Source organism: Pseudogymnoascus destructans (assembly GCF_001641265.1).
Source record: "Pseudogymnoascus destructans isolate 20631-21 unplaced genomic scaffold scaffold_3, whole genome shotgun sequence".
NCBI classification, from domain to species: Eukaryota; Fungi; Ascomycota; class Leotiomycetes; order Thelebolales; family Thelebolaceae; genus Pseudogymnoascus; species Pseudogymnoascus destructans.
The window spans coordinates 1,364,263-1,375,861 of NW_020167522.1; the positions used below are offsets into that span (position 1 = coordinate 1,364,263).

General features: G+C 47.9%; 2 protein-coding genes across 2 annotated transcripts; both read left to right on the forward strand.

Moving 5' to 3' along the window:
* Positions 1–6,714: 6,714 nt before the first annotated feature.
* VC83_01690 (uncharacterized protein) lies at positions 6,715–9,387 on the forward strand (the record flags this gene model as incomplete). The annotated part of the gene is made up of 9 exons (XM_024465364.1): positions 6,715–6,763; positions 6,817–6,907; positions 7,034–7,350; positions 7,400–7,913; positions 8,032–8,076; positions 8,143–8,343; positions 8,396–8,586; positions 8,715–8,822; positions 8,909–9,387. The coding sequence occupies 9 exons, from the start codon at positions 6,715–6,717 to the stop codon at positions 9,385–9,387; spliced, it is 1,995 nt and encodes a 664-aa protein (XP_024327427.1).
* Positions 9,388–9,836: 449 nt separating this feature from the next.
* VC83_01691 (uncharacterized protein) lies at positions 9,837–11,597 on the forward strand. Its single transcript, XM_024465365.1, has 2 exons — positions 9,837–10,367; positions 10,436–11,597. Exons 1-2 carry the CDS (start codon positions 9,929–9,931, stop codon positions 11,476–11,478), a joined length of 1,482 nt encoding a protein of 493 aa, XP_024327426.1. The 5' UTR covers positions 9,837–9,928; the 3' UTR covers positions 11,479–11,597.
* The last annotated feature ends 2 nt before the right edge of the window (positions 11,598–11,599 follow it).

Here is an 11,599-nt window from a genome sequence, read left to right on the forward strand (position 1 = left end):
CCACCTAGGGGAAGGGATGATTTTACTAAGACAACACACTTCTTAGGAAATACAGTCAAACACCGTTAAGACGATCTTATGTAAGACGATATGTTCGATTGTGCGATTTATTTTCTGGGACGGATTCAAACACCATACATTTATCGATATTCACGATATCCTTATATTCCTCCAACATATCGTCCTATACACACATAGAATGCCTCGAAAGCAGCGTGTAACTCTCGAGCAGCGACGAGCTTTACGCACCTGGGTTCGAAGCCAACACCACCGCACTTCTCAACGAGCCTGTATCGCATGGTTTCAGCAGCAGTTCAACCACCAGTTAAGCCAATCCACTGTTTCTGAGTCCCTCAGCGACCGTTTTTCAACTCTCGATGGCATAGACAACAAGGTTGAAGGCTCACGAATTCGCCTAGGGCAGTGGCCAGACCTTGAGAATCTGCTCGTCCTCTGGCAGAAACGAATCGAAGAGCAAGGAGGGTTTACAAGTGGCGATCTCATCCCAGAGAAAGCTCGACAAGTCTGGTGTCAGTTGCCACAATACTCTGGCCAGGAATGCCCAGATTTTAGCACTGGCTGACTTCAACGATTCAAGAAATGACATCGCATTTCTGAGCATATATTCCACGGTGAAGCTGGGTCAGTGCCAGAGTCAGCAGAGGAACAAATGAAGAGTTTACAAACCTTGGCAGGGGAGTTTCAAGAGGAGGATATATATAATATGGATGAAACGGGGCTCTTCTGGCGAATGACACCTTCTCGAGGTCTAGCAACAACTTCTCACGCTGGTCTTAAGAAGGATAAAAGCCGAATATCTCTAGTGTTCTGCACCAATGCTACAGGTAATGACCGATTACCTGTTTGGATAATTGGCAAGGCAAAGAACCCTCGAGCTTTTCGACGCATCAATGTTACGACAATGGGAGGAGAATGGAGGTGGAACAAGAAGGCTTGGATGAATACAGTGATTATGAGTGAGTGGCTTCAAGCCTTCTATCAACACGTTGGGAGGACTCGAGAGATTCTATTAACAATGGACAACTTCTCTGCTCATTACACTGCCCTAGAGTTATCACCACCGCCCTCAAATATTCGAATCTTCTGGCTTCCAGCCAATTTGACAAGTCGATTTCAACCCCTTGATCAAGGCATTATACAGAGTTTCAAAGGCTACTATCGATGGCAGTGGCTCTCTTTTATGCTTCAATGCTTTGAATCAAATTGTCATACTGACATTCGTTGCACTCAGTTTGCTATCAAACTCAGAGCAAACTTCGAACTCTCCTCCTCAAACCTACAAGTCACTATACATATTTTGGCTTATCACACCAACAACAAGAGCAATACTACTCAACGATTGCTACAACCATCTATGATTCATTACACGTCATCGCTCCTTAGTTACTGGGCCAATATTACCACATAGCATATCTCTACAACCCTCTATGATTCATTACATGACATCACTCATACTACCACATGACATATCTCTACCAACTAGAGGCCTAGGAGCATGAACAATAGCTCTAAAAGCTCCTACGAACCTCTATGATTCACTACATGTCATCGCTCTTTAGTTACCCACAAGATTGGTTAAGTTATGACATAATTTGTCTATAACATAATTTGTCTATAACATAATTTGTCTATAACATAATTTGTCTATAACATAATTTGTCTATAGGGGTACTCTGACCTTGGACCTCCTTTTACTTCCTATAGGCTAGGAACCTAAGAGATGGTTCTATGGGGTTCTCTTACGTCGACTACAGTTACCAAGCCTGGTTAGTCATGGAAAGTCTTGGAAAATGAGAGAACTACACTCCTTTAGCATAAATAGGATTGCCCTTTCCTTAAGAAAGGGCAAGCAGGCAATACAGTAAATCGACTATCACATACTTCCACGTCTTTTCCAAGCTTCCAAGCATTGATCTTGTTACTCCTTGTTTCTGAAAAGTCAGTGAGGTGTTAACCTCTGACTTACCCCTGATGTAAGGACAGTTCGAACCGAGGCTGACCTTCAAGTCTGCAGAAGTATCCGAAGTATAATGTGAAGACTTCGATACTCGAAGCAGTAGGACAAGGTATAGTAGTTCAGGCTCCAAAGCATATACTTTATACCACAGGGGTCAAGTGGTGAGACTAACAGGTAGGCCAAGTGGTTCGACTCGAAGTAAGGAAATGCAAAGTAAGTCGAAGCAGGAGGAATTGCAAGAAGGCCAAGTAGTATATAATTTGCTAGCTAAAGATCAATAAGAGACATGAGCAATAAGTGCTTATATAACAGTAAAAATCCCTAGTGCCAAATAAGAAGGCACTAATTAACCGAACCCTAGCTAAGCGAGCCCTAGTGCAGCAAGCCAATAACAGAGAGCCTAAGCCAGTAGTCAACATTTGGGCTGATCTAGGTCAGCAAGTGAAGCGAAGTGAGCAAAGTGAGCGAAGTGAGCGAAGCAGGTGAAGTGAATGACATAGTGAAATAAGTACTAGAGACTAAAGCGAATCGAAGGGTCGTGACACAAATATCGAAGGAGTGTCATGACACCTGAGTTCCCAGACTTAACATTTGTTGCAACTTGTCTGAACCACTTCACTACATCACACACCTGATTGCTGCGTTGTGGAATAGTCTAAGCTACAACCCTTTGGCTCTGTTTCCTAAGACAGTGTGTTGTCTTAGTAAATTCATCCCTTCCTTGGGTGGCTAGATTCTCACATCTGGTGCACCCACCATTACACAAATCAAGACCCAATGAAGTCGATGAATCTACATCTTGCAGTTCGCTGGACTGTTCGGAGTTGGAATCACCACATAACAAACACAACTATCTATAACTGCTTTCGGAAATCAAGACTCCTTAGCAACCCAATATCTCTTCCTACATTAATAACTCCACCAAATCTATCAGAGCTATATGCACAGGTGGCACAAGCTGGCAATATCCAGGACTCTATGGCAATATCTAACTTTCTTAACCCAGTTGAAGAGTCTATAGTAGAGGATGAAGGAGCATTAAATCATGATGAGATTCTGCAAGAGATTATATCAGAACATCTTGAAGTTCCTGAAGAAGAAGAAGAAGAAGAAGAAGAGGTACTACAGCCACTAGTACCTACCATTCAGGCTGCTAGGAATGCCTTGAATATTCTTATTGAGTTTGCGGAAAGTAGTGGAGATATCAAAACAGGTCATCTACGGGCTATTGAGAGTCTTGACCAGGAATTAGAGGCTTTGGATCAGAATGGGCGCATGCAAAGGACACTAGATAATTGGCTTACATAAGTGTGTATAAAACGATATATGCTTTAAGACGATATGAAAATGGTGGCTCGAATCCATCGTCTTAACGGTGTTTGACTGTAGAGCCAAAGGGTTGTAGCTTAGACTATTCCACAATGCAGCAATCAGGTGTATGATGTAGTGAAGTAGTTTAGACAAGTTGTAACAAATGTTGAGTCTGAGAACTCAGGGGTAAGTCAGAGATTAGCACCTCACTGACTTTTCAGAAACAAAGAATAACAAGATCAATGCTTGGAAGCTTGGAAAAGACGTAGAAGTATGTGCTAGTCGATTTACTGTATTGTCTGCTTGCCCTTTCTTAAGGAAAGGGCAATCCTATTTATGCCAAAGAAGTGTAGTTCTCTCATTTTCCATCACTTTCCATGACTAACCAGGCTTGGTAAATGTATTAGAAATCAAGTGCGACCCACAACTAGCTTGCTAATCATGTAGTGGACGTAAGAGAATCCCATAGAACCATCTCTTGGGTTCCTAGCCTATAGAAAGTGAAAAGGAGGTCCAAGGTCAGAGTACCTATAGACAAATTATGTCATAACTTAACCAATCTTGTAGGTAACTAAAGAGCGATGACGTGTAATGAATCATAGAGGGTTGTAGAAGCTTCTAGAGCTATCATTCATGTTTCCAGGCCTCTAGTTGGTTGACATATGCCATGTGGTAGTATTGGCCCAGCTGTTACAGCTACGGTAACGTGACATCATGGTTACAGGACCAGGGCCTAGTAACGTGACATGTGAGTCACAGGGGGCAAGCGGGGTAGGCTGCCATGTGACGGGGCTAATGGATAGTTGCAGAAACTAGTGGATATTGGCTAGTTGAGCTATCCACGAACTATCCTGAATATCTAGCTATCCGCCAACTATCCAGATTACCCATGAGGCACGACGCCACTATATAAGTAGATAGTATTTCCTTAGATAGGAGCTTCATGCTCAACTCAATATAGTATTCTTTACAATACTGTAATGTGTTACTTGGAAAGCCTTTGTGTCTAATCCCCTGCCTCCTCTGTCAAGTCAACCTTATGCAAGAAACCTCTTTGTCTTCTATTGTTTAGAAGTCAGCATTACATGAGTGTGGTATTGAGTTGACTTGTGGTTTCTGGATTTGATGTTCTGGTGTTCTGGTTCTGGCTCTGGTTCAATGTGTAGCTCTGGTTGGTCTGAGTTTTGATTTCTGGTTCTGGAGGTTCTGTTGCTCAAAGGTTTGTGCTGGTTTCTGGTTTGAGAGTGTAATGGTGGGTGCACCAGATGTGAGAATCTAGCCACCCAAGGAAGGGATGAATTTACTAAGACAACACACTGTCTTAGAAAAATAGCCAAAGGGTCGTAGCTTAGACTATTCCACAACGCAGCAATCAGGTGTATGATATAGTGGAGTGGTTTAGACAAGTTGTAACAAATGTTAAGTCTGAGAACTCAGGGATAAGTCAGAGGTTAGCACCTCACTGACTTTTCAGAAACAAGGAGTAACAAGATCAATGCTTGGAAGCTTGGAAAAGACGTGGAAGTATGTGATAGTCGATTTACTGTATTGTCTGCTTGCCCTTTCTTAAGGAAAGGGCAATCCTATTTTTGCTAAAGGAGTGTAGTTCTCTCATTTTCCAAGACTTTCCATGACTAACCAGGCTTGGTAACTGTAGTCGACGTAAGAGAATCCCATAGAACCATCTCCTAGGTTCCTAGCCTATAGGAAGTGAAAGGAGGTCCAAGGTCAGAGTAGCCCTATAGACAAATTATGTCATAACTTAACCAATCTTGTGGGTAACTAAGGAGCGATGACGTGTAATGAATCATATAGGGTTGTAGAAGCTTTTGGAACGATAGCTCCAAAAGCTTCTACAACCCTATATACCTCCTGTCACTCGCTAAGTTCATTGAACCTGCTAGTGAAATTGTCAATAATAATGATAGAGAAATATTTACGTTAGTGGTCGAGCGTTACAGTTACCGAGCAGCAAGTGAAGGGGAAAGCGAAGATGATGGCGATGTTGAGCAGGAAAAAATCACTATAATGGAAGCTTTATGATGTTTAGATATAGTCAGATTATGGAAGCTAAGAATACCCCATGTATTCTTATTCATATCCCGGTCCCAAGCACATTCTTATATCGGTAATGTAATGGTGTATTATATATTAAGGTATATATGCTACGGTGGAATAGTAGGAATAGGTCGTTGTTTAGTGCAAACGTAGGGTCCTGAGGCATACACGTGATTTTTCGCTCAGCTTCACCGCTATTTACCGTACAAATACCGGTAGTAGCGAAAGGTGCGGAACTAGCTATAATCACGATGAGAATCGTCATTTTGGACCGTCATCGTAGACTTGGTGGCCCCAAAACTTTATAGGAGAGCGTCGATGGTACCGAAACCGCAGCGAAGCCTACAGCACCTACAACCAGAACACAGGCTTCTACAGGCTTCTACCGTTTACCCTAGCACTTGTTTTATATCGCTACGTAGGTAGTGTACGGTACTACAGCATATAAGAGCCTATTTACAGCTTTTTACCAAGGTTGGGCTATATACGGTCGCTGCCACCGAGCAGAATCGCGAAAGCCACGGTTGAGTTGGCACCGACGTTGCGACCGTGGGGTGCGACCTGAGGCAGCAGAAAAATCGCTCATCGTGATTCCGGGGTGGTGGACCCTGTCGTGATTAATAAGTCACCACGTGACGCTCACCGTCCCCCACATGAAGAGCGACAGCGACTACCTCCCTTACTCCTCCACCCTTTGCTGCCTGTAAGCACCCTATACCCCCCTATTAACCTCTCTGATGCCTCTATCACATATGAGGCCAGCAGCAGCTCCTAGCGTTGTGGTCTGAGGTGGCTTGACGAAGCCATCTTGCCACAATGAGAGCGGCGGCTGGCGAATCAGCAGGACGAAGCTACACCAGGACGGCGAGGGGAGGTAGCAGTCAGGTGGAGTGTTGTACAATTATCACTTTGGAAGAGCTGGCTGTAAGCGTCACGTGGTGGGTTAGTAATCACAACAGGGTACGGAGTATAATTTTCATTACGGTCAAATTACAGCGTATATTTATTCCTCCTGCGCGGATCTTGCCCCTGGTCCCAATTCCCCCACCTCGAGCTCCCCCCGCTCCTCTGATTGGCCCCGTCCCGAAGCTTCCCTCAATGCCATCATGTACCGTCCGTCATCATTACTACTCTGTTACTACTATGTTCAGCCCCAATCCCATCGATACACAGACATCCCATCAATAGCTTCATGCATTCCTCGTAAAACCCCCAGCAATAACAAAGAGAGCTCCTGCCTAGAGCGAGGAGAACTCTCCTCTTCGTTTCCAATCCCTCCGTTCTTCTGTATACTCTCACAATCCCACCGCCGACATCACACCAGTATCCCCAAGCTTCCGCTGGCCATTTCGACAAGCACTTCCATCATGTCCCCATCCGGGCTGTCTGAGGGCGAGAGGAGGAAAGGGACAGGTGGTCAGCTTCTCCAACCCTTGGTGAATATCTCACTGACTTCTGCTTCTCTGTAGGCTACCTCCCAATCGAAGACTATGGCCTCATCGGTAATATGAGAACATGTGCCCTGGTGGGCATCGACGGGAGCCTGGACTTTATGTGCTGGTAAGATTCTCATCTTCTCATATTCCTCACAGAGCGGCATATCTACTCATCTACCACTTAATTCCATTCCCCCCCAAGTCCCGCTTCATCCGGTCTCACAAAACCACACCACTAACACGAAGTCAGGCCCGACTTCGATTCCCCCACCGTATTCGGCCGCCTTCTCGATGCGGAGCATGGCGGCTACTTTAATATCTCCCCGACCAAGGGCGTCCAATACACGACCAAGCAGCAATATCTCCCCTCGTCAAACATCCTCCAGACCCGATACATTCACGAAGAGGGAGCCATGGACCTGATTGACTTCTTCCCGCGTCCCAAGAACACGATTGTCCTGGCAAAGCAGAAGCAGTTGCCGTTCCGGGAGACGGTGATTGTCCAGGATGAAGTGAAGAAGTGGCTGGTGAGACGTGTTGAGTGTATTAGGGGATATGTTGATATTGGTATATCCTCCCAATCGGAAAAAATGTACTCAAGCTAATATACACCCAGATGTTGAGATCTTCCCAGCGTTCGACTACGCCCGCGCCGAACACACGGTGGAAATCCACATCCCAAACCGTGGCCACGCCGAGCCAGAATCCAAGACCGTCACTTTCTCCTCGAAGAACCTGAAGTTACAGCTAGACGTCACCATTGACAAAGGAGACGAGGATTCCATAACCTGCCCATTACTAATATTCACCACCGTCAAGAAGGACAAGTTGCTCGGCGAAGGTGTCGTAGCTCACATCCACCTCGAAGAGGGCCAGGCCATCTCCTTCGTCCTCCGCGACGACATCCCCGACCACGTCACCCCAGACGTCACCACCGAAGTGCTGGACACGCAGCAGCATGACACCCAGGCATTCTGGTACAACTGGATTTCCAAATCCAAGTACAAGGGCCGCTGGCGCGAGGTCGTCAACCGGAGTCTGATGATCCTGAAACTGCTAACCTACGAACCAACTGGCGCCATCATCGCCTCGCCCACCTTTTCCGTCCCAGAAGCCATTGGAGGCGTTCGGTAAGTGCTCTAGAGCTATTTTTTCCTACCATTTCCCCTCGTATTTCGTACCATGTCCATGCATGCATGTAGTGTAGCTTTCCTTTGAACATGAATGTCTCACACCCAAATATGATAGTGGCCCAAGGGGCTTGGAACACGAGAAATCCTATCCTCTGCATTCGTTAGTATCACGACTTCTTTCTAGAGAAACCTTGTGTGTTGAGCTTGGCTGCTAACTGTCGCGCAGGAACTGGGATTATCGGTTCTGTTGGATCCGAGATTCTAGTTTTACAATTTATATTCTCCTCAGGATGGGGTTCACGGAGGAGGCGGATTCGTATATGGATTTCATCAGTGATCGGTTTAGGAAGTCGAGATCGCCTGAGGGGGCTCTGCCGATTATGTTTACCATCCGGGGCGAGACTGATATCCCTGAGATAGAGCTGAGGTTGGTCGCACCCCTACCTAAGGATTTACAAATATTAACATCTTGACAACAGCCATCTCTCAGGATACAGAGGCAGCGCACCCGTCCGCATCGGCAACGGCGCCGCTTTCCACCAGCAATTCGACATCTACGGCGAGCTCATGGACGGCATATATCTCTATAACAAATACGGGAAACCCGTGACTTGGGAGCAATGGGTGTCCGTTCGGGAGATCCTGGACTACGTGCTCACGATCTGGAAAGGTACCAGCCATCCATCATCCACTGACATTTAGACCGCGCTAACTGGCCTACGGATCCCGACATGTCCATCTGGGAAGTGAGGAATAATAAGCAGAATTTCGTGTACAGCAAAATCATGCTCTGGGTAGCGTTTGATCGCGGCCTTAGACTGTCGGAGAAGAGGTGTCTACCATGCCCGAATCGCGCGGCATGGATGAAGGCACGCGACGAGATCTACGAGGAAATAATGAACAAAGGTAGTTATCTCCCCGCCTCTCTTTCCCCCGCCTCCCCCTACTCAGAACCAGCAAAACTAATACCCCCTTCCTTCCCCTTTCCACAGGCTACAGTCACACCCTCAAATGCTTCGTCCAATCCTACGAAAGCGGCGACGCCCTCGACTCCTCCATCCTCATCGCCCCCCTCGTCTTCTTCATCTCCCCCAACGACCCCCGCTTCCTACGCACCATGGACCGCATCCTGCTCACCCCGGAGAAGGGCGGGCTCACCAGCACCGGCCTCGTCTACCGGTACAACACCGCACAATCCGACGACGGGGTCGGCGGCCACGAGGGCGCATTCAGCATGTGCACATTCTGGCTGGTGGAAGCGATGACGCGGGCTGGCGTGTATGATAAGAAGTATTTGACGAGGGCGGTGAATGTGTTTGAGAATATCCTGAGTTTCTCGAATCATTTGGGCATGTTTTCGGAGGAGATTGCGAGGAGTGGGGAGCAGTTGGGGAATACGCCGCAGGCTTTTAGTCATTTGGCGTTGATTAGTGCGGCGTTTAATTTGGATCGCACGACGGATGGGGGGTGAGAGGAGGGAGGGGGCGTTGGAGAGGGGTGAGGAGTTGGTGATGAGCCTTGAGGATTCTTGCTACGCTGGCGTATACTATGGATTATTTGCTCTTCTATATGGCTAGGTTTAAACTATAGCCCTTTTCTAAGTGCTATTACAAAAAACATTAGCTTTTATTTTAGTTTCGAGAGAGCTCTTTGCGAAATATTTTGAGTTTATAACAATCAACAAAATAAAATAACAAAAACCCGGATTTTGCACAACCTCACAATCTCCATTAGATCAGTAAACACTGCGAATTACACACCAAAAAAATATAGGCTCTATTCCCTCCTATCCTCCCAGCTCCCACCAAAGCTTTTAAGAGAGAAACACGTGACACCGCGTTTTCTCGCGAAGCTTACTAACGCGTCCCCCCAATCCAATACCCCAAGATCAAAAAACCTTCTCACTCTCAACTCCGGTCACACAACACATTGGCTTACGACAATTTAAAAAACCAAAGCATATTCGCACTCAAAGGACGGATTAACGAATTTTTGATAAGAGGAGGGAGATAATGTCGCGTCGTTCGAGCAGGAAATCTGCCATTGCTTCGTACGCCGCGACACCAGATATTGAGAAGGCGGTCGCCGAGATTGACGAGGCCGTGAGTGAAGAGACGGAAGTCAAGAAACGGGGCGGGAAAGCGGTGGTGAAGAAAGAGGCCACAACAGCAGCAGCGAACGGCAAGACTGAAGCTGCAAAGACCAGTAAACCTACCGCTTTGAAGAGAAAGCAAGAAGCGGAGATCTCGCCGCCGCCGACAAAGAGGAAGATCAAAGACGAAGACTCAGACGACGAGAAGAAGATTGTAGAGAAGCCTGCGAAAAAGGCAGTCAAGAAGCGGAAAACGAAAGAGGAGACTGAAAACGACGCTATGCCTGTCGCTGCACGCACTGCTGTCACGACGCTGAAGAGGAAGATGTACATCGGCGCGCATATCAGCGCTGCAGGAGGTACCCCCCCCCCTCCCTCAACCAGACCCCACCCCCCCCACAGAACCCCCCAGCTAACCTCCCCCCAGGCGTCCAAAACTCCCTCCCCAATGCCCTCCACATCGGCGCCAACAGCTTCGCGCTCTTCCTAAAATCGCAACGCAAATGGTCCTCCCCCCACCTCTCCGCCAGCGCAACCTCCAACTTTCTCTCCCTCTCCAAGACCCACTCCTACGACCCAGCCCGGCACATCCTCCCCCACGGCTCCTACCTCGTCAACCTCGCGCAATCCGACCCCGAGAAGGCGGAGCAGGCGTATACGTGTTTCCTGGATGACTTGGCGAGATGCGAAGCACTGGGCATTGGGTTGTATAATTTCCACCCCGGGAATACGGGGGGGCAGTCGAGGGGGGAGGCGGTTGGACGGATTGCGCGGATGTTGAATCGCGCGCACAAAGCGACGAAGTCCGTCGTGACGCTGTTGGAGAATATGGCAGGCGCCGGGAACGTAATCGGTTCGCGGTTTGAGGATCTGAGGGATATTATCAAATTAGTAGACGACAAGAGCCGCGTGGGTGTGTGCATAGACACCTGCCACGCCTTCGCAGCCGGCTACGATCTCCGCACCCCCGAAGCCTTCTCCAAAACATTGAACGAATTCAACGACATCGTCGGCCCGTCCTACCTCCGCGCCCTACACCTCAACGATTCCAAAACCCCCCTCGGCAGCCGCCGCGACCTGCACGCCAACATCGGGACTGGCTTTCTCGGGCTGCGCGCGTTCTGGAATGTGGTTAATTACCCGGGGTTTGAGGGGCTGCCGATGGTGCTGGAGACGCCGATAGAGAAGATGGTGGGGGGGAAGAAGGTGGGGGGGGAGGATAGGGGGGTGTGGGCGAGGGAGATTAAGTTGTTGGAGGGGATGGTGGGGAGGGAGTGGGGAGAGGGGGAGAGGGAGGTGGAGGTGGGACTGCAGGAGGAGGGGAGGGAGGAGAGGGAGAGGTGTGGGGGGCAGGTGGAGAGGAAGGCGCAGAAGGCGTTGGATGGGATGTTTAAGAAGGGGAATGGGAAGGGGAAGAAGAAGGTGGAGGTGGAGACGGATGATGAGAGTGAGGGGGGGTGTAGTCATTGATGGGTTTTGGGGCTGAGATGCGAGGGGTGTGAAGGGCAAAAGGCGTTGGGTGGAAGGTATCGGGATGCATACCTATGTATAGATATATACTACATTAATAAGAAAACCGGAATCAGAAGTC